Consider the following 24,358-nt stretch of genomic DNA (forward strand, 5'->3'; position numbering starts at 1 on the left):
GGCAAAAGAAGAAGCTGTTCATGTTTTATCATCAATTCCTTTTCTTCATATTATATCAGGTCATTCTTAGAAAGAACTGACAGTATTTAACACTCATAGTGGTACACTTCTAAAGAGAGATTTTCTATATCAAATTTAGTGGATTTAACCCACAGTGTGCCAGGAAGTATTTTTAACTTAACACTAGTATTTAGGTTCACCACAAAAGAATATATGAGTCAGATTTTCATTAACTCACATCTCTAGTCACTGTGTAGTTTGTCATATTAAGATAAAAAAAATTAGGTATAACAAAGCAGACAGAAAACCATCAAAATATAAAAGGATGGCCATCAGTGAAATATGGTGGGGAAATCACTGCAACTGGCTGAGCTTTGTTACTTTGTGAAAGTCTTAAAAACATGTAATTCAAAACAGAGACTAGGTCTAGGGCTACTCAGTAGTCTGTCCTTGCTCAGCATTCCCAACGTGCACATCCACACAGGGTAAAGATACCTGCAGGGTACTGGACAACTGAGCATATATGAAGGCTGGGGAAACTTTGCAAATTTAAATTTAAACTTAATCAAAAAGGAGCCTTTACTATGGCTTAAATGGAACATTGATTTCCAGAGGAAGCATCACTAGTGGGGAAAAAAACAACTGCTTTTAATCTCAACACAAGTTACTAGACTCAAACATTATTTTCCCTACAACTACTGAAATACATAACAAGGAATCATCTTAATAGCATTTTTATGAAGACACGGGTCCATTAACATGAAGCGTTACCCTCTGCAGACAAACTGTGAACCTGGCCTTATCTCATGGTTGTAGTGTGTCTTATCGATCTCATGTGAGTACATCTGACCGGGAGTGAGTGTATGTGTGTGTCTGCTGTACAGACTGTGCAGCACTGCAGCAGTACGCTGTCACTGAAGTAGTCTCTAGAGACATGGAGAGGTCACTTCTGTACCTGAGAGAGGTGTGTGTTTGTCAGGAGATGGTGTAGAGAAAGATGTATTGTACTGGGAGAATAAAATAAAGTGATATTAGGAAGGATGTATGATTTTAAGAGAAATAAGGGGAGTGTTAAAAGAGAGAGGGAGAAAGAAAGAGGAAAAAAAATGAATCTGGACACTGCTTTCATGTAATCACCAGGTAATTGCCGTGGGCAACAGATGCAGTGGTGTCCATGGAGATGAGGGAGGAGTGTGAAGCATTGTTGAAGTGCTTTAAAATGGGATACAAGTGTGTGTGTGGGTGAGGGTATAGGCGTGTGTGTGTGTGTCCTTTCAATTGGACACATGTGGATTCCTGCTGTTGTGGGATTAGCAGCGTATTTCAAAACACCTTTTAATCCTGGTGGTCCACACTCATGCACAATACATTGCAGACAGAGAGCAGGTGCATCTCTCTTTCTGCAGTATTTCGTGTGTGCGTGCATGCGCGCAAGAGTAACTGTGGTATAACATTGGAGGAGATTGTGTCTTCTGAGTTACACCTGGGCCAAGATAACTGTTAGATTTAGTTTTACTGAGGCACCAATAAATAATAATTATATCTATCTTTTCCCCCTATCAATTTCAGCTATTGTACATATTTTACATCTTACCAAACATCATTTCAAAGTATCCATTTTTTAAACATACTAAAAAGAAATGTTTAAAATGGCAAATCCCTGCATAATACAGACTTGTTATCAGCCACCTACAATACAGTCTTGAGATCCCTTCCGAGGCACCTCAACTCCCAGTCACAGCTTATTCAGGTGACCTCAGTAGGTTACATGATAGGGTTGGGCAAGGTCTCACAGTGGTTTTGCCCAAAACCCCTGATGGTAATGACCCGTGTCTTTTTTTTTTTCCCCCCACACCTTGGCTCATGTGATGACACACATGATCAATAGTGGGTCAGCAACCACCTCGAAAGGGGACAAACCCCACTAGGGTTTAAATACCTGGGACTCTCCACCTTTTAGTTTTAGAACTGAAGAAGCCTCTTGGATGGGAGGCGAAGTGTCTCCATAAGAAGTCCAGTTGCCTTTTTTTCAAGCTCTTGAGACTACAATGAGCCATATGACTGAGAACCTACACAGACATTTTAAATATATAGTTTGTTTATACATTTGTCATTATTCATGTGATAAGATCTATAGCAAGCTTGAAAATATATGGAGGACCCCACCCATCCAAAAAAAAAAAAAAAAAAAAAAATCACCAGAATTCAAGCGACATGGGTCTGAGTATTTTAGAACCTGCCGATCTTCTGGTATTATCCCACAGAACCACAGAGAATGGTCAGGGGAAAAAACAAACAAAAAAAAATTAATATATATATATATATATATATATATATATATATATATATATATATATATATATATATATATATAAAATCTCCACTGGGCAGCAGTTCTCTGTGTGAAAATACCTTGCTGATGTCAGAGATGGCCAGACTGCTTTGAGCTCATAGGAAGGCAGCAGCAACTCAAACAACCACTAATTAATTCATTTAATTCAACATTAATTCAAATTTAACAGTGAGTATTAATAACACTGAGCGACCAGGAAGATAACCAAATAATAGGGAACTGTAATAGGATGCAAGATATTGTCACCATTCTTGTCAGAACAGGGGGAACCAAAACAATGTCAGTCTTACATCATAAAGGTCAACAATATTATCTACAGCTACGTAATGTAGGCAGTGTATGTGCAATTATTTATGGCTGTGATTTGGGGACATTTCAGTAAAAAGTAAAGTAACAAAGGAGTCAAAAGTTTGAAAGACCTGAAATGAAAACTCATTAAATCAGACTTTAATTTTTAAAATGTGAAATTGATATTAATAATTTAGAGGAATTCATTATTAAAATTGGCTGCGTAAGTTTTCACACGCTGCTTATAATTGGAGTTTCTTACACTGATCAAATTTAACAAATCATATTCTGCAGAATGCACTCAGATAAATTGCTTCCCCCTATAGCACCAAAGCGACTCATGAATTACTCAGTGGGACCAGTTTAACCATTTTTTAGTAGCATGAGTGAGAAAAAAAAAAACTGTTCAACATTTGGTGGTTACCTTGGATTCCTTCACATTAGACAAGTGCTGTTTGTGTGAGAGGTCAGAGGTTTTTGAACATTTGTAGGGAGCTGCCATTTAAGCTGCTTTGCACCCTTGACCCCCCTCCCCCCACCCACATCTGAAGCAATGAGGGCTATGTCAGACACTCAGGAGTGCACTGTTTAACTCTATCATCCTGCTTTTAATAACACAAGTCTCCTGGTAAAATCTGTCTGCCGTCTAAAAACAATTTATGCTTTCCAGGCTGTGAGAAAGGCTTGTTTAGCTGCATCTAATCTAACTTTCAAAAGCCTCTTTGTGCAGCTGCAACATCAGTCGAGTCAGGCTCATCAAATTATGCTTGTAGAAAAAGTCTTGATCGCTCTGTTTCAGTCTGGGAGAGCTCTAAAATGTCTTAACAAGAGGCGCCACAACACAAGGAAAAATTTGCAACCAGGGTGGGTAGAGAAAATGTCAGTAAAAAAACAAAATGACTGTGTTGATAACTTATCTGTTTTACCTGGTGATAAATGGCTACCCTGATTTGCATGTTCATTTCCCCGCAGTGAAGCGAGATACAGTACAGGCACATCCTTTCAAAATCCACACGGTGGTGCTGCAGCCTCTCGCTGGAATCACACCTCATCTTGAGGTGAAAGAGAGTGCAAAACAACTGCATCAAGGCCCCAAATTGCTCTCATTTAAAGGGAGTCCTCTGAGAGCCCACAGCGAGGCAATTAGAAATGGATTTCATTTTGGAAAGCCACATTCACGGCAGTGGAGTGCAGATAGTTTCTGGTCCTTAAGGAACGATTCCCTTAATGTTTTCTGGATGAGTGGCTCCCGATATCAGGGGAAGGTGGCTGCATGTGTGTACAAGTGTAGCGTACCTGCGTATTGTTCCTAAAATGTGTCTGATTGATGTTCAGAGAGTATGGAAAGCAGATTCTTTTAAGGTCTTCTGGGTATGAAAGGATTGTTTGTCGTCGAGCTACCATTGTATACATGTTAGTGCATCTTCCCGTTACGATATGTTAAAGTTGAGATCAAGTAATCAGACTGAAATTGGTGGTAAGGAAATAGTCAAACAGTAGTTCTGGTCATGGATTTATAAAACAGAAGTTTCTAATCTGTGAAGATTTTTGGTAAATGCACGCATACTCACAGCCTTAGGTTCAACGAAGACAGTTCAACCAAAGAGTTATATTCCAATATAGTGGTAAGCCTAAATTACAGATAACATAATCACAGTGGCAGTAATCTATATAAAATCTTCAACATAGGGAAAGCACAATGTCCTACATATTATTCATTACAGATTAGTTATAGTATATCAATATGTATGACATTTTTATGACTTTATAAAATCTAATTGTTAAAAAGTCTCATGTTTTATAAACTGACTGTAGGCTATACATGTAAGAAGAATGCAGTCCTGGGTTTAGTTTTCTCTCTTTTTTTTTTTTCCTTCCTGCGTACCTCCAGGAGGTTTCAGCTGAAGCCAAAGCAGCATTACTAGTACCAAAATTATAAGAACTGGGACTAAAAATCACAACTTTATGAAGCAGACTTTGAACAAACTGGACATAAACTTCTACAGAATGCATTTAACTTCCAGTAGTCAACGTCCCTCACATCCACAGCTGCTAAATTATATAAAAGATGGGTGCTTGATAAGCAGCTACATTGTTTTGACTGGGCCTCAGTACTCTGAAGATGGCACTAATGTGTTCGCAATTTTACCTTCCAGTAAAATCTACCTTATTTCCCCCTGTAGTGAAATGAGGTGAATGGAAACACTCAAATTGCGCTTGTTTATCATCTCTTCACTCCTAGGTTAGCTACCACTAACTAGATAGAGGAAGATCCTGTAACATCTCTCTGAATTAATTTCCATTATTTCATGGTATATCGTCATGTAATGCACAGCACAAAGGAGAAGCTTTCCCCTCTTCGTGCTAGTCTCTTGCATGTGAAGGCCTGTTGGTGTGTGCTCATATCGTGTAGGTGTGTGTGTGTGGGGGTGTATAGGTGTGTGTGATTCACCCACTGGGCTGGACTTGTCCCTGCATTTTCCTCAGTTTTTGCAACATGTAATTTCAGTAAGTGTACACCCAATATGCTGGGAATGTTTTCTGAGAACCTTAAAGTGACTAAGTGTGTGTGAACTGCATGAAGGGTCTAAAATAAATTGAGGAGAGTCAGGAGAGTTCAGCTTTTCTTCTACAGCTTGTAGAAGATGGCTACTAGTTACCATAGAGACTGCGAACTTGTTATAAATGAAATGAAATATGTTTGTGTGTGTGTGTAAGTGTGCTGGGTTGCTTTTTTTTTCTGACACTGTTCTAAATAGTTTGTGTGTGTGTGTTGTTATTCTGCGCTTGTCACCTTCTTTGTCACCTCTCCAAATGGACAGATTGTCTCACATCCCAACACCAGATGGTTCCTGCCTTCGTTAGACACTGCCGGATCATATACTTCATAAACTAGAACCTACACAGACACGCGAGCATCAAGCGAGTGCCACATACACGCTTGTATGTAGTTCACCTATTCACAAGTTCTTGCACCGAAATTCACGTCTGCAGCCTGTGAAGAACATTTGTTTTTCATGTATATTTGTGTCTGGCTTGCTGAAATGTTCAGGGATACAGTATGTGTGAAAAGGGAGTTAGTAGTAGCTGGTGTTAATTTTTGTGTGGGCAGATTTGCCTCAGGACTGCAGTGTACTTCACCGTCCCTGCTTGCTGCTGCTATCACTCTCTCATTTGGAGTTTTTTTTTTTTTTTTTTTACTTCCTGTCGTAGTGCTCACCGTTCTGCAGATCGTGTAGGAGGTGTCAGGAGAGAATATGTGTGACCCCCTCAGTGGCCCATGAACCGGTTGGTAGCTCTGTTGTAGCGCTGCATCTCCTGGTCTACTACTTCTTCACAGGAAACAGCTTCACTTGTTAATTCTTTTAGTAAAAACAGGGATGAGTTTACCACTCTTTGGGTTTTTGATGAGGAGCTGTGTTTTTGTTTTTTCTTTAGTCTATATAAAACCAAGATTAAATTTAGTCCCTCATTACTAATTACCTCTCCCAATGTTGTGGTTAATGAAACCAGTAAGTTGATTAGCTTTATCTATTCCCGTCTTCAATTATATGCTGAGGGAAAAACCAGTACCACAGCCCTCTAAGGTTTAAGAGGTATGAACTAGAAGCCTCGTCCATATTTTATACTGTCTGGATGGTTGTTGGTGTTTCCTGAGAGAGAAGCCAGTGTGAGGGGCTCATGCACTCTATTTGGTTTATACCCCCTGGATTACATAAGCAGACCTTTGGAAAGACAGAAATAGATAGAATGACGTCAAGCTTTGTAGGTTAGATTTCATTTATGTGCCACTTTAATACAAACATAAACACATGCTTAATATATAAAGTAACAACATGGACTAGTGTTGTCCTTCTGACCTTTAGTCGGTTTGTGGATTACCCTGTAAGAGAAGGTGAGTCATATTACTTGGTACATACCAAATATTTTCATATTACGAAACCCTGCTCAGTGATGCCATTTCTCTAAAGTATGCAAGGCCTAAAGGAAAACTGCAAGAGCGTAATAATGATCAGATACATGGGAATTTTCTGCGCTCTCAGCTATTTCCTGTCAATGTCTAAACTTGTCTAGAGTTGCAACCAGAGACGAAAATGAAAGAGCTGGAGTGGAAGCTTTATTTTTGGTGTGTGAGAGGGCTCACTTAGTTTAAATGTTGACAGCATTAAGTCCAACCAACCAGAAAGGTCAGACTGGCATCAAACGGTCCGAGCTGAACTGATACGTTGTAAAATACGTCTTTGCATCAAGTAAAAGTGAGATCTTCCATCTTTTGTATTTTTTTAAATCCTCCATTTGTGTTAATACTTACACTCTTGCCTTTCCATGCATTCTGATGTTCTAGTCAGTTATCAGTGTAATAGGTTTACAACTGCTTTAGACCTTATATACAAAGAAGTGCACATTTAAAGGAGTTTGAGGTGTTTTGGGTCAAACTGCAACTATTCTGAATTTGTTACACCATGGAGGTTCTGTGTGGCTCCTTCCTTCCTTATTAACAATATGTATTCAATTAGTTTTTTAAAATATTTACATCATTCCTGAACTCTTTCAACTCACGCAGCACACAAACACATAAACTTAGACTCCTTGCGAGCACGAGCTTGTCTTGGTACAGGCTCAGTGTCTCCATAGTGATGAGATAGCGAGGAGGAGGAGGGTGAATGTAAACTGGGTAGAAAGCGAGAGAGTGCAGGGAGAGGGAGTGTGTAGAGAGAGAGAGAGAGAAAGGGAGAGCTCAGGCAGAGACATGTAGGAGATGTAGTCTGGCTGCCGCAAGCTGAAGGAGGAGGAGTTTTTGGGCGCTGGAAATCTGCAGAGAAAGTGAGAGAAAGGGAGACAAAAGCTGGTGGTGAGGAGGCGAGGAGGAAAGCGTGGATAAAGAAAGGAGAGAGGCAGAAGGGAAAAAAAAAAAATTCGACTTGTCCTGGTCAGCAACAAAGCAACAGTAAACAGCTCAAGAGACACGAGTGAGAAAAGAATTCACAGCAGGAGAAGTGAAGATTACTCCTCAAGCTTTGGAATGAGTCACGTCCTGTGGAGACATAGGTGAGCTTGCTTTGAGACAGGATGGGGAATGGGTGATGATAAAAGGAAAGCTACTTCTGTTCTTTGCTTGCTGTTATTTTTTTTTTCCGTGCTCAGAGATGATTACAACACATGAAATGGGTCCACGGCGCTCAAACAACACTGCTGACTGGGCTAATTTATTGGCTGTGTAACTGTGTGCGCACACACAGGTGTTGGAGTTAATGTTTTTGTGGATCTAGAGTACGAGTCTGACCTCATGTTATAGCACTTGAAGCACCGATTGTGCTTTGATTAAATAGCCACTAGGTCTCTGTCCACAAGTTTTACAAATACAGCCAGTGATGACGAATTTATGCTTTTATATTATTTGTGGATAATCAACTTCAGCTACCTCTTCAGTTGCATAATAGGGTGCTCATATGGAGAGGAATTTGTGTGACTTCTGTACGTGTCTGTATGGTGTATTTAGTTTTTTAATCATAGATCATGCATCATTCAGAGAGTGGACCTACAGTAGCTGTACTTGTCAAAAGACTTGCTCAGACATAAAGTCTGAATCTCAGAAAACACACAAATCGCAGTCTACCAGATCAGCCACTACATTTAAATACACTCCAATTCAGCTGCTGCCCTAATTTATGTCCTATCCTTATTTGCATGCACTAACATACTCCTAGAAAATGGCAAGAGAAGTGAAATCTGGGACAGGACTGAGAAGGAATGTAGTAGCTTAAAAGAGAGATATTTTAAGGCTTTAAGGTTGGTTTGCACAGCTGACTGGCTGCACAGTGATCGTATTCAACCGATGATCATTATGTATGAGATAAACTGTAAACATTTATTAGCAACGGGGGGGCGGCTAAGCTTGCTTGTCAAATGATGACTGTTTTCGACAGTTTTAATCAAAGCTTTTAAGACCCATCTATTATGGAGCAGCCATTATTTTTACCCTCACTTCAGCTGCCCTGAATCCACTGCCAGCTTCAAATAGCCAATTAATATTTTCGAGCTTGTATGAACTTTTTTTCCAAAAAGCAGGCAGGCAAACAAGAAAAAAGTAAGTACGAGACTGTGTAGGATAGTAAATGAGGAACTTTTTTTTGGGGGGGGGAAGCAGAGGAAAGAATGAAACAGGTCTCAGCAGGTGGACAGAAAGAAAAGTACTTTTTCTTTGCCCAGCTGTTTGAGAGCCGGAGACCGGATAGACACAAAAATTGAGTTGGAATGTCTGCTTGATGTTGTTTATCTCAGATGCTGGCCGATCTATCAAAACCCAGCTTCGCCTTCTGTTCATCAAATCGTCACCACAGCAAGTGATTGCAATAGATTCCCTGTCAGTGACGGGCATTAGTCAGTATGCAGCTCAGAGAAACCACAGCATGATGAATGATGCGAAAGACATTCCACAGACAAAGACTTTTTATCCATGCTGATACAAATGTTTTTAAGCTTAATATCACTTTAGTTACGCCCTGGTGTTTGCAAGAGCGCAAATTATTTTATGCCATTTCATTAGTGAACGACTCAGATCATTAACCCTTCTATTTCACACCCTTTTGTCCAGGTATATCTTTAAGTTGTTGACATCTTATTTAATTGGGTCACAAACGGGAGCCTCTGGCAGACCACTATTTCCTTAGGTAAATTATTTATATCCCAACCTTTTGTCTTCATCTTCAGTTTAAAAGGCTAAGACTTAAAGGCTTTAAACGACTGTATACGTGTGTCAAAAGATCACGCCATCTCACTTTGCTTTTGGTCTCTCTCTGTACATGCATTAACAAAAGATTTGCAGTCAAGTTTAACTTACAGTTTGTCCACCTTAAATTCTTTATTTGGAGGGATGTTGCTGATACATCAGTTCCTGCTTATGTAGTTGATGACTTTATACTGGACAAGAATCAGATTTAGGGAGATTAATTAACAAGTCCTGGCGCAAGACTGTAGATTGAAAACAGTTTATTTATTTTGTAAAGTTTTCCCAGCCGTCACAGAGAGCCAGGACAGAGGGCACAGCAGGGTCCCATCCTGTCACTCAGCAGAGAGCCCACAGATGCACATATGGCTGCTACATGTACATGCATCCTATTAACCTCATCTTGTGTGTGTATCATTTCCCGCCCCAAATAGTGCATGTACTGTACGTTTCACACTTTACTGACTCTGACTACAAGCAGCTGTTATATCCAGTCACTACATCTGTAACGTATAGAACAACAATGTGCCACCTAACTGGGTGCTCTCTGATGCTGTTTCAGCCTCATGTCAGAAACCTGATAGAATGATGTGAAACGAGTCTTACAAGCATTTACTGTAAGAGGAAGCTATGTTGTTCATTTCCGTTTGATTTTTCTTAGCTGGATTACTCAAGAAGTTACAGATGGATTTGCATGACAATTTTGGTTAATACTGCAACATCTAGGCTGGGGCTTGGCCCAGCCTAGATGTTGCAGTATTAACCTTTAGAGTCAATCCATTTAGGGATATAAGAGTTTGTGTAAGGATTCTGTACCATTGCGTGAGTCAGATGCTGTCTTTGTGTTCTCAAGAAAATATCAAACTAATCTGGATCCAGTGAGTCAATCCATGAATGGTGCAGAGTGAATTTTCAGCCTATGCAGGCTTGGATTGCTCATGTCCATTGTAATATTTAAGACAATATTAGCCAAACACCTAAAACACAAGACCCAAATTTAATATTTTAAGTGATGGATCATTGTGTTTCGTTGTAATGTAAGTTACATCTATTCAGAAAGTGTGTTTGTGTGCATGAAAGAGAAGCCCCCCCCCCCAGATAGTATTGTACACTCACAAATACACAGGCATGTGCACAGCTTGGTGCCTTAGGAGAGCTTGTGCTTCTCTGCAGTGTGAAAATTGCTTCCATCTTGGGGCTTTGAAGTATTTATTAACCCAGAAAAATATCATCCACCATTTCCTCTCCCATCTTATTGGGAATTCAATTCATGAGCCTCTGTGTGTGGTAAAGAATGTGTGTGTGTACAAGTATGCCTGCAGAAACAAGATTTGAGAGATCTTGTTTCAGCCTTGATCCTGCAGCATTTGGCTCTGACACACACACACACACACACACACACACACACACACACACACACACACACACACACACACACACACACAGAGTCTGAGCTTCCAGTCATAGTTACAGTTCTCATGCTATTAATGGAGATATAGCTGTCTCCATGTAGGCAGGCTTATTAACGGCCCTCTCTCATTGGCTGCCTCTTCTGTCAGCACTGAAACAACTGAAATGTCCTATTGGTCTTGGTTGGACATCAACCTCAACACATCACTCCTAACTGGTTACTAGGCAACCAGTGGGCTCTAGTTTCCCTCCCCGCTTCATCCCACCGACCCAACACAAAAGGTGGTGCAATTTTGCCTTTTATTCATTTATTTGTTTGCTCATTTAGATTACATTAAGTATGGGTATGATTGTCTTAAGCATGTGTGTTTTAATGGCCCGGGGCTCCAGGCAAATCAACACTGCAGAAAAGCTCCACCTCGAAACAACAAATTAAGTGAAAGATGGAGCAAAGAGAGGACAAGGGAGATGAAGACAGCTGGCTGTGATTAAGTATTCAGGGTCAGAAAAAATGTCAGTGATTGGAGCAAAAATGAGGAAAGAATTGTTGCACAATCTCAGTACTGTGCAGATTATCTATGTTACATTAATGCTCTTCTATTACAGCATTTATTGATTGCTTCATGGAGGCGACAGAGTGGCTAGTATTGTTTTCAAGTGTGTGTGTGTGTGTGTGTGTGTGTGTGTGTGTGTGTGTGTGTGTGTGTGTGTGTGTGTGTGTGTGTGTGTGTCTGAAAATTGTAATGATGCCATCATCAAAATGTGTTCTTGGAGCCACCTATTTAAGAATGATCTACACTTTGGCAGGTGTTTATATGACTCTTAACTCCTCAATTTATATTTCTTCCACAAACCATTATACACACTTCTCAGCCAGGACTTTAGAAATGCTGGCAACTGCTCCGAGGCAAGAAATAATTAGGCACAAAGCCCTGTGTTGCTTTAAATACACCATACTGTGCATGTTTTGACAGACAGCTAAACACCTTTCTCTCATCCAGACTCTAAAGGCATTATGGAAATCGCTAACAGGTTTGCTAAATATTAAGAAAAAGTCAGAATCAGCATTTAAAGAATAAACATGTGCAAAAATCTGTATTGTAGATTATAAACCCCCCCCCCAAAAAATGTCTTTCAGACAGGCATGAGACATTTACTGATCAATATTACTGCTTACTTGGCCTGTAATGCATTTTGACTGCTGCAGTTTAAGTAAGCTTTGGCCAGTGGTTTTTTGATCTGCAAAAAGTCGATGGAAGATTCTTCAACCCCCAGTCGTGCTATTAGCAGACAACGCCTGAGGCCTGCATGAGTCTGTGGATATGACAGAGGTCACAACCTTAAAAATCTGCAGGGGTGGGTGATGGGTCATATTGACATGAGGGAGCTTGGAGAAGGTGGATGCACATGCCAGGTAATAACAAACCAAGATGGACCAATCAAATGCAGTTGCCATGGCAAAACTGAAGAAGTTCAATTAACTCTTTTATTAGCCCGACACACTACTTATCCTCTCTGACTGTGTGTTTTCCCCTATCGTCTAAATAAGAGGACAGCAGAGTGAAAATGAGGACAAAGACTGTAGGAAACAAGACAGGAGAGCAGACGAGGAGAGTTAATTTCAGGTCAAGGGAACATGGGCGAGTGAAGGGAGCGGTAAGGATGAAGAACATGAGGGCAATGAAAAGGATTGTTAGTCGAATCAATGTAGATTAAAAAGGAGCAAAGAGAGTGATAAAAGAATTTTTACACTCTTCCCTCTCTGTCATTAAAACTATGTGCTAGCTTGAGCACAGACAGGGACTGGTCTGTTGGTTCCCTCGCTGGGTTTCATGCTCCAGTGAGCCAACCAGCTTCCAACCTCCCCTCCAGTAAGACTCACAGAAAAGCCTTTTTGTCTCCAGTGTCCTGAATGAGAGAGGTCGCTGTGAATGCCCATGATTGCTGACTTTTTCCTTTTTATTGTCTCTGGTTTCTTTCAAAATATCTTATTTTGTCACAGCGGTTATCATTCTTGTTCTCTAAGGAGATCAATTTGTTGTTGGTTTTTAATGACCCTAAAGATGGATTTTTAAGGGCAGCTTTTAAACTTGAAAAACTAAACTGTGGTTCAGATTTTGTTACACTGTATAGGTTTCACATTGCAATCACGTGAGTTCACTGAAAACCTTTGTATGACATACCTGTCATCACCCACATGGGCTGTCTCTCTTAACAATCACTGGTTTATAGATGAGTGTGTATCTCACACACTGTCAGTCCAGCCTGTATCCTTCTATCGCCATTTGAAATAATAGGAAGAAAAATTGAATGATCACTGTCAAGGTTGTCATAAAAAATTGTCCTTCACATTGGTCAAGACACTGCTACGTCTAATGGCATTGCACAGCTTTGTGTAGTGCTACCGCAGTCTCTTATCTTGATGTGGCTTTGTGCTCACATCCTCTCACATCTTCTGTCTCTCATCCTCCCCAATAACATGAGGTCTTTCCAGCACTGGAAGATGTTAAAAACATTGTCTTTCCTTCCCACGTCACACTTTTTTCCAGTTGTGATGATAGTGAGAAAGGTGGAACGGTTTCCAGAAATGTTTAAATTTGCAAATAAAAACATTATTATTTGATTGCTGGACTAAAGATGGAGCTAGGAAGATGTAGCAGGGAACAGGCCACAGAGCGTAGACGGCTGTGAGAAAGTGTGGCTCTGTTAACCGTATGTGTGTCGCCTAATCCGTTAATCGAGCGCGTTCAATCCGGGCTAACTGGACTGCTAACAGGATTAGTGCATTGATCGGCACACACAGAAGGCGCAAACATAACAGCAAAGTTCTGAAATCAAGACCCTCTGTTAATATCTGACTAACACCACTTCCAAACAGCTTCTTACTGTAAGTGAACATTAACTGTGCTTTAACTTATATACATGTTACTAACCCTTCTGGCTCATATCACAAGATAAAATACACTGATGTTCCTCTGATCACAGACAGTTGAAGTGGATACAGTTACTAATGTTGATTTGTTGCTACTGTAGGACGAAAACTGTCAAGCAAAAAAGATCTGTGCAGCTTTGGTGAGGAAAATTTGTAATGGCTAAACTGCAAGTTTTATGGGATGTTTCAAGTTTATAGTGGTTGATACTTGAGGTACACTGATTACAGTTTCCTTGGCCAATTCCAAATTCCGAATTTTCTCTAAGTGGGATCTGCTGATACCAATTTTCTTTCTAAGAACAGTAACTGACGGCATACAAAGAACAAAAATAATTTATATAACAAAACAAATGTCAGGTACTGACATCAGCTTCGAATATAACTTCATTTAACAAGACACCGACCCTTCTCCCTTTTTCTTGTCCCCATAATTTTCCTCATAACTGCTTTGATCCTCTAACAATGCAGCGTGACTATTTGCCTGCGCCGCTGTCCGCAAGTTGCACATACATGAAACGGACCGGCACGTAATCGGTAATATGAGAGACTGGCTGGCCAATCAGTTCGTCTCTAGTTAGTACCTACCACTACTCAACAACTGACAGTACAGTCATGGATGTGCAAGATTCATTGATGTTTACCATTTGCTAGAGATATGTGCAGTTATTCAGCTATACATGTAAACACTGCTGCCCTGACTATTCAGAAATGTTAATACTAGTTAGTGATATTGACAAGTGGTGTATGCGGGCACCACCCGTCTTCCTTTATGGTCATGGGAGGGAGAAATTGTGGGGAGGAAAAAAATAAATAAAAGAAGCATTGTGGGGGAAATAAAGTGAGTTTTATGTTTCTCTATTAAATCTGTGCTGTAATTGTCCATTGCAGTGCAATAGAACAACCATGCACAAGTATAAATGCTGGCAAATGCAGGAGTATAAATCACAAATAATACAGGAGAACCACCCAAGGAAAATGTTTGAGACATTGTGAGTTTGGGTCTTTTAATGATATCTGCTCACAGTGATAAAATAGAGAACAATGCCAGATTTATTCTGCGGTCAGCATCAATCAAATGTTTGCTGCACCTGCACTGACAGAAATGCTGTCTAAATCTGTTGAGCAATTTTTTTTTCTTTCCTTTTTTTTCCCTCCACCTGTCAATGTGTTGGTTTGCTGTTGGAACAGAATGTACAAACCTTCCCTTTTCAAGATTATATCATCTGAGCTCTGTCTCAGTTGATTTGAATAGAATTGTGCTTAAGTGCATGCGTAATCTGGCGTGGTAGCAAAAGACGGCGGTGAAGGAAGGGGGTACAGAGGAATGTATGCTGTGGTAGCTCAGCACTTGTGTGTGTGTGTGTGTGTGTGTGTGTGTGTGTGTGTGTGTGTGTGTGTGTGTGTGTGTGTGTGTGTGTGTGTGTGTACACCTGCTATGAATATAATTAAAATGCAAATGGGCTGGTATTGCAGTCAAGCATCAGGAAGAGAGTGAGTGTGTGTTTTAACAATAATGGCTGGGTTGCATTTAAATTCACATCCATTCAGGGATAACAATATAATCTTCTTCCCCAACAGCTCTAAAACAGCTGTTTGGGCTCTTTGTGTGTGAGTACGCATCCACATCCACGTGCATGTGTATTTTATTTATTTATCTATCTTTTATGGATGAGTATGAGTAGGCGACTGCTGCTGCTGCAGCTCCGTGTTGCTATGGTGACAGCTGAACTTCAGGCCGAGGTTGAGGCTTCTACTGTATTTGAAGTAGATGCTGTTGCATAAGGCAAAGTGTAACACACACACAGATTGGCACCATGCAAGGCAATTATTGTGCTCTTTATGGGGAATGTGTGCGTTTGTGTTTGAGACAGCAATGTGAGGGCTGTGCCCCTCAGGAGCTCGGCGGGACATTAAATATTTCATAAATTTTTCTATATAGTAGGAAAAATATCATATAGGTCATTTTTTTTTACACTACAGAGTTATCATTTTTATGTATCAACTTTTATTATTACATAAGTCAAGGATAAGCAGCAAACATGACTACCACTGCAGAATGATGACACATCCCATTGAATGTATCTTTCTTCATGTAAAATTATGGGAAAATTAAAACTTACTCCAGTCCCTTGGGCTCTAACAATCACAGCGTCTGAACATCACAATGAACGACTTGTCCTGTTTGGAAGGGAGGTCAAATTGCAACTGTCCTTATCGTTGGTAAATAGCCATTAAAAAAATTGGCAAGTGGTGTTTAATGTAACATGACATCAGCAGCTCTGTACTGAATCTAAATGTACGACACAATAGTTGGTCAGTCGACCAAGAGTCCAAGAAAGGATATCAAATTAAAAGATAATACATGGAGACAACTTGACGTGATGCATTCAGTGTGAATAGTTTTGAAGTGTTAGAATTATGACAATTAAGACATAACTTTGTGAGTCTGCATAATGCATTCAGTGGGAACAAGTCACACAGACGAGATGCACCAATATATCGGCCGATATCTGCAAATAAGTAGAGCTTACCAATGCAACGGGCCAGTATTTCTTTACTGTATCACATCAGTTTTAGGCTCATTAAATATTCAGTGCAAAGAGCTACAAGACAAAGAAGATGACTCTCTTATTTTATAATAATTAGAGATTGGCAAATAGCTAATATTGGTGGCCGATATTAATTATTTGCCAATCTACTGTATCGGCATTTATAGTGGCTGATAAATGGCAGGAAACAACCTTGAGACATGTCATGCATGTTGATGTTAGTTTGTCCTCCAGAAGGCATGGCGCAACTTCTCTGTTAGCAACATGTGTTTGGAACGCAACAAATGTTGATCCGAGCAGTCGGGCAGAGCGCAAAACAGTAAATAAATAACTGCACATAAACAGATTTCCCTTAGATTTGTTATGGTTCAGGAATCTGAGCGGGGGGAATTGGCCAATATGTTGGAATAATGGATCACCAAACATCAGAATATCTGTCTTAAAAACCCTACATCAGTTTTTTTTTTTTTTATTTTAAAAATCATCAATATCTGCCCAGAATTTCTCCATCATCATCTGTAGTCTTAAAAAAGAAGTTCTAAAAACAAGAATATCCAACATTTAAAAGGCTTAGAATACATCATGTTTGCAATCAGGTTTATTATTTAAATTAATTATTAAGCTAGTTGAGTGGCACATTATTTTCACTTAATATCATGGACACTTTAAAGGAATGACAAAAATCACTTCAATCAGTAAGACGGTGCTTAAAAGACAGACTGAGGCAGGGAATGAAGTATCACTATAAAATATCAGCTAGTGTTCATGAAAATGCTGGTGAGGATTGAAAGATGACTGAATAAAACTGGTTGACCACACACATGGACATAATATACCAATTTGTTCCACTAACAGCAAGTCCCAGCTCTGCTCTAGATTTCCCTTTGATTGATCTAAATTGAACAATTGAAACATCTTCACATGCAGTGAAGCCCAGTGTAGTTTACCCCATTGCTGGCCACAGTGTATTTTTTTTTAAACAACATCCACCAATTTCTTTATTTTATGAAAAGAAAATAAAAATTATGAGACCTACTTACCACAGAAATCCTCAAGACTTCTGGTCTTGCTTGATAAATTATACACGAGATGTTTGCATATCTACTCCATTTACCATGCAAGCAATATGATTTATTTATTTATTTATGTTCTCTTTGATTGTTTAGGTATGCGCTCACATTGAAACAAACTGTGTGCATCCTACACGCCTGTTTGGTTGTTTCTTTGTATTTTTTATGCTTTTTTTCACAGATGTGGAGCAGTAATTGGTGAGAGAGATTTTATGTTGTGCTGACTCCAACAGAGGCAGGTCATTAGACTGACAGCAAGACCGCGCAATGAGGCTAATTACTACCCTTTGCCCTGAAGACACATCCAAATTCTCTCATGCTCATAAATACATTTACTAGAAGATCTCCAGAGGCAGCTCTATAAAACCTGCAGAAGTTTGTTACATACTGAAGTATGGTGCCAGAAGGTGCAAAGAGAACATCCCTGCAGAAGGCTGCCATGTTCCAGGCCGCCTCTTTAGAAAACCCAGTAACTGGCACAGTCAGTGGACGCCTGGTGACCAGAGAAAGAATGAATGCTTTCATTGGAGTCCAAGTGCATGTTTTTTTTTTTTCCTCTGTGACTGTGTAATGAGAGCCTGGGGAGGAAAAAAAAAAAAACAAATCAATAGACAATTACAAACTTGCCACAATCTCATATTGTTGAATTTGCATTTAATTGCTGTCAGAGCAAACTCTCCTAGTACACTCTCAGCTGTCAGTAACACTTTATTAAAGAAGCTGAAATTCTGTCAGCAAATTAACAGTACAGTTGTACTAGCTGAGAACAGGCATTTTGGAAAATGCAGTCATTTGCTTTCTTGGCTTAGTTTTAGAATTACAAGGAAACACCCAATCTGTTCTGAAGTTTTATTAACTGTGTAGTTTATATAAGTTCAGGCCAGATGTGTAAATGGTGTATGTAAACACAAAAGGTGTGCCTATGGTCCCACGTCCTTTAAGGGCCGAGGGCTAATAAATAAATATTAAAGGCATTAGGCTATAGTGAGACATGCCTTTTGCAGTCTCATTTCTTTTTTAAAATTCCAAGATCATATATAAAATTTTAGATTTTTTTTTCTTTTGTTTTACTCTACCATTAATGTAATTTCTAGAAGGGCAAGAGCCAACATTTATTTTTTGTGCTTTCCATTTGTAGTCCATTTCCAGTCTGAGTAACATAGACCAGTCATGTATGAGCAGGCTTCAGTTATGATTCCTGATCCTTTGCTTCCTCAAGCTATTTTGCAAAGGAACAATTAATTTTTTTCCCCACCTTTCTGTCTTTCAGTGTGTCTTTTATGCACAAGTCTCATACATACCTGATATTCAGTGTATTTAAGGTACAGTTTGAACAAAGCCATCCAAGCCATGTTGGTTATGTAATAACAATAATGACATGCATGTTCTCAGGGGCATTTTATATCATTATGCACTCATTAGCACGCCATTAAGTGCTCTGCAGTGCTCGCCGATGGTTTCTCTGTGAAACCCTTTTCTGAATACTAGTATTATTTTCCATTTTAGGCTCATGATGATCTGTTACCTTTTTGCATTTTTTTTTTTGCAGACACGCATAATCGTGTTATTATTCTGTCTAAAAGCCTTTGAACTCTTTTACTCTCTCTAAAAGTTGTTTTAAATTATGCAAATGACCGTGAGAGTAATCGTTTTTTTTTGCCGGCGGAGTCGTTTTTGAGGATGCATTTCTTGTTTTAACACACTATAAAACTTGGTGTGGAGCAAGAGCTGAAGTAAAAATCCCAGAGCTATTGATGCCTGCACAGAACCCAGATGTTTTGGACAGATGTTGAGACTTGCAAACGTTTAGCATTTTTTGCTAAAAGTGACTTAAATGATTTTTCTGTGCATCAAATAACCATTTCAGCTCTACTATAATGAATTTTTGTGTGTGTGTGTTTATTCAGGTACTGAAGATCAATCTTATCGGCCACAGAAAACGGATTCTGGCCTCATTGGGGGACCGGCTACACGAAGACACCCCTCAGAAACCTCCACGGGCCATCTCCTTAAGGGTGAGTGAGTCTCTGCAAGCAGACAGTATGCTGTATTACCCATGACAATCCTGAGCAATATCTAAACCAAAGTGGATTCAAATTATCATGAGTCTATAAGACAGTAGTTCCCTTCCCAGATGGCTCTCTATTTCTCTGAGGGAGATTTAGCCTCCCTGCTGCTGCTGTTACCACCCAAATGATTACCCAAATCTCTCAAAGAGGCACAAAATGGCTGACCCACTGCTGTTTCCTCCCTGCTAGTTTGTCCTGGATGCTAATCACAATGAATTGGCTTTCCCTCTCCCATCACGGCTACGCTCTTATATCTTGGCTTTGTCGAGCCCAGAGAAACCCAGAAAATCTGGAGGCAATGCTGAAATGTGGTTGATTTTGCAAAACTGTTCCTAAACACGTCTTCCTGTAAACTGCTGAGTCATGAAATACGTTGAAAAATATTACAATAATAATCCTTGCTACTTTCCAGGAGCAAGGCATTTGTTTGGCTGTTTTAATGAAAGTTTAACCAGCCGTAAAGGCTGCAGTTAGCTTCAGCTAGATGCAGTGTATATGGGATACTGCATTGCTTGAATGTGTCTAACCAGTGTTCATAAAATTCCACTTTTTAAAGTCTGCATTTTAAGACATGTGAAAGAGACAGAAGTTGCAAACTAGAGCAAGGAAATTTCTTCTGATTTTTAGCTCTAATTTCACAAAATCCCCTAAAGGTATTATAAAGATGTGTAATTAAAGCAAAGCAGGATTATACTGTATGGCTCAATACAGGGCAACATGATTTTCTTCCAGTGTGTGAGCAGAGGGCTGTATTTACTCGGTAATACTGTACAAACAGGGCCAGACAGTTTTATGGGCAAATGGGTAAAGAAGTACAACAAAGCTTTAGACAACAACTGAGATGCAATGCATGAACTTTTATAGGCAAAAAATATTAACAAGCTTCTTCAAAAGTCTTCTCATATGAAATCAACTGAAAGTGAAGAACCTCTCAGGAGGAATAACTGACTGTCTACTTTGTAAGTCCATTGCACCATTAAAAGTTCTAATTCTTTTGGGAATTTGAGTTTCTACTCTAGTTTGGAAACCTCTTAAATCAACATCATTTTCCACTTTAAGGATTTAGCAAGCGCTTTCACTTAAAGTGAGCAGGCATGAGTTCACTGCTGTGATTAAGGACACTGATGGATCTACTGAGACCTCCTAATAACAGGACAGTGCCTCTGATCTTCGATTTTGCAACGTAGTTTTAAATATGCAGCAGAAAGGAATCACTGTAGCTGAAAAATATAATGTGACATTGCACAATACATGGACTTGCCCTACTTTTGCACTTGCAGCAGTGATACAGCACATTATGAAATGATGTACGAAACCTCCTTTGCTTCCTTTAACCCCTTTTGATCTGCCCTCACCTGTTTTGCACCAGGAGCCCGGGGGAAACCACACTCCTCCCCAGCTCAGCCCGTCAGTAGGCCAGGCAGCGTACACAGCAGGGGTCCCAGGTGGATCTCTGGACGTGCAGCACCTCATGATGCAGGCGGACGCCCGGCGCAGGCAGCGCAGCAATGACAACTACTTTGAGGACGTGCCGCGATCCAAGCTGGAGCGACAGATGGCTCAAGTCAGCATGGTGAGGAAGGGATGAGAGGATGGAGGGATGAATGGAGACAGGAAGTGGGAGAGAGGGATGGACTCCAGGAGAGTATTATGAATGGTCATAATCCTAGATGCAAATCTGGCTGGCTGAATACATAAGCATTCTGATAGTCCTGTAAAAAGACAAAAAGTAATAATCAATCTAATCTAATAAGTCTCAAAGCCTTATAAGGTTTATTGTTGTCCAACAGTTTCGTGTCATTTCTTAATAAGAAATTACAAGACGTGTACTTTCATACCGAAATGTGTTCCTTTAAGTGCAGTAATATAAATACTAATCTGATTTTAGGTGTATGTTACTTCTTTCAGCAACGAGAGACAAATGAGCTTCCTGGCAGTATTGCATTTTCTAATCAGGACAGTAGGATATCTCAATTACAGGTGAAATATTAGTAATTAAAGGGCAATCTTTAAAGTAAGAGACGTGAGCCAAATATATTCTGTCTGCTCGGTTATTTTAACATAATTCATCATTCATAATCTGGCAGTAAACCATCTGTCTAAGCAGCAGTCCTTGCTGCTTGGACATAGCAGTAAAAAATACCAAATATATGCTATAAATTTGGCATGCTTTTAAAGGCAATTGGGCATAATATACTATTTAAAACAAATTCTCTTAAGTTGTTTCTCTAAAATATACACAAGGTGTTTGTTTAAAAAAATGGCTTCTTGATTTAACAATTTATTACTCCAAATTTCAGAATAAACATCTCATCTTTCCATCCACTTGTGATCTCATCTGAAATCCTAAATTAGAACTTTATGGCTTTCACTCAGTGACAGCACAGTGATTCAGACGCATGCACGCTTACATCGGAGGCAGCAGCTGTGTTTTGATTCAGTATGATTGGGGTCTTTTGGTGTCTCCGTGTGAATCACAGAGCCCATCAGTGCAGACTAGCACACGCTATGGTTGCCCTGATGAATCTCTTTAAGTGTGTGTGTGTCACAGTGTATCCCCCCCATTTCTTTTCCAGAAACAAATTTCTGTTGAATCATCTCTGCAGGAATAGAAGGATAACTGTTATAAGGAAGAAACATCCTTATTCTGTGTCATTACCCTTGTTCTCTGGCTGTCACAATGTTTCCATGATTGGTTATCGCGCACATGTTTCTCATGCCAGCTCGTCCCTCACCGTCTGTTTTCTCTCTCTTTGTTCTCTCCCCCAGAGAACAATTACTGTAGCTCACGTCTTTCTAGGCACATTTGGCCATTAAAGTGGTAAAACTACAAACTTTTACTGACTAAATATTTTTAATCCGCTCTCTCAGAACAGAAAACTGCTTAATGTAGTTAAACTGGTGGCGTTTAGCATTGAACTGACCGCTGACTCCTTCTTGAGGTTCATCCCTGAGCTGTTTATTCAACAGTTTTTTGCATTGGATTAGAAGATCTCACCTCTGCAGTCCAGCAGCTTTCTACCAGTCGGATGTGAACAGACACATAGAAATGTAGTGTTTGGCAGAGGATGTGCGAAAATCATCTGGTTTCTTTTCTAAAAGAAAGAGTCGGGGAAAAAAAAAAAAACAGTCTTGTTATCCTGAGACATTCGGGAAGTATGAGGGTAGGATTTGGGCATTTTCTTTTGTTTTAAAAGGTGAACGGTTTACTGAGTGAAAAGGCGGGGAGCAGTAGCAAAGAGTCTTAAGCTGAGCTGAAGCATGAGAACGCACAGGAGCCGAGCATAATTCATCCAACTTTAATTTCCTTTTGGATGTTCTCCAAAGCATGTCCCTTTGATGGCGTGTCCACATTCAGTCATGAAAGCTGTTATATCACAAACTTACACACATTTATCAGGTCAACATGGGATATGCAGCACAAGCCATGATGCCATTTCCCCCATCTATTAGTCCTGTGTAATCCTGACATGCAATTGTTTGTGATTTCAGGCAGGCGAGTGGTGTGAGCCAATCACATTGCGTCCGCCCAACGAGGCCACCTCATCCACTCCAGTGCAGTACTGGCAGCATCACCCCGAGAAGCTCATCTTTCAGTCCTGTGACTACGAAGCCTACGTGAGTCATACTCTGCACTTCACGTGTTGTTGAAATGTCTGTAACTTAGAAGAAAATTTACTAAAAGCAAGCTGATTTTCTTTTAATTTCTTCTTACTGATAATCCAAAACCAATCATAACTTTTCTGCTGATTGATATGGTTAACTGACTAAATGTTGCAGCTCTATTTGAATGCCGTCAATTCATTCTGCAGTTAACGTTAAAGATCAGCGACCTTCAGCTTCACGTCAGTCAATTCTGCACTCAGTTATTCTCAGTACTTTGGTAAATTTAGACCTTTAGCAGTTACATAAAGGATGTTACATATCCATGTTACCACAGATACAGCCTAGCACCTCTGAGGGGTTGCATACTGAGCTTCCAGGCTGAAATGATTACTTACTTGGTAAGCAGAAACCAATTTACAATTTGCTCTCAGAAACACAGAGAGGGGAATATAAATGGATCTCTTTGATTGGATGGTTGATGGCACTGTGATGAAGTTATGAGCTTGGTTATTATGTGAGGAAGGTGAGAAATTAAAGCTGATTTCAAATTTGAATGAAAGCAGGAAAAAAAAAAAATCTGAGATGCAGGCAGTGAATAAGCGGTAAGTTTCCCAAGAGTCTGTCTTCCCTCAGTTAAAAACCTACCATTCTTATTTTTCACACCTTAGAAGATTGATAGCAGAAGCTTGGACCATTAGGCTTCTGGCAGTTGTATAACTACACAAGCAATGTGTTTGGGAAAATGGACGGAAAGCACAACGGGCGGGCCACCGGGGAAAATGGCGGTGGTGCTTTCATGGAGCCGTTTATGACAACATCTCTAATGCTCTCTGTCCCAGGACAACAGGCTCCAGAAAGCTCAGAAAGTGAGATAAATGAGCGAGAGCTTCAACGGAGTACCAGGCAGAGCACTCGGCGTGAATACTGGCAAGGTGACGGGAGTGTGTTTGTTTTAACAGGAAAAAAAAAAACAAAAAAAAAACAGGGCAGAACAAAAGATGCATCAGCGCTGTTCTCATTTTCAGCTCAGGCTCTAAATAAACAAAATTCTCTCTACTTTCAGCAGCTCCTCACATAACATTGCAACTTTATTATGTCAGCTTTACAACTAGAGCTTGAAATTATTATCTGAAGTTATTAGAAATCCATTTCCTGCAAAACCCTGCAGACATTCTGACATTATTACCAAACACACATCATTAACAGCCAATATTATCTGAGGGCATACGCTGTCTCCTCTTTCTTATTAATGAAAAAAAGCTTTTGAAGATACAAAAATGCTAAATATCTTTGAATAATACCCAGACTTTTAAATTAATGTAAACTGCATGTATATATGTATATTTTTAAAAAA

General features: G+C 39.7%; 1 protein-coding gene across 1 annotated transcript in view; it reads left to right on the forward strand.

Annotated features, from left to right (window-relative positions):
• The window catches only part of anks1b (ankyrin repeat and sterile alpha motif domain containing 1B), a 251,122-nt gene that overhangs the window by 209,812 nt on the left and 16,952 nt on the right, over positions 1–24,358 (forward strand). The window contains 3 exon segments of the mRNA XM_030720755.1: positions 19,237–19,344; positions 20,768–20,971; positions 22,891–23,016. Coding sequence (XP_030576615.1) covers positions 19,237–19,344; positions 20,768–20,971; positions 22,891–23,016 — 438 coding nt within the window.

Source organism: Archocentrus centrarchus, chromosome 23, assembly GCF_007364275.1.
Source record: "Archocentrus centrarchus isolate MPI-CPG fArcCen1 chromosome 23, fArcCen1, whole genome shotgun sequence".
NCBI classification, from domain to species: Eukaryota; Metazoa; Chordata; class Actinopteri; order Cichliformes; family Cichlidae; genus Archocentrus; species Archocentrus centrarchus.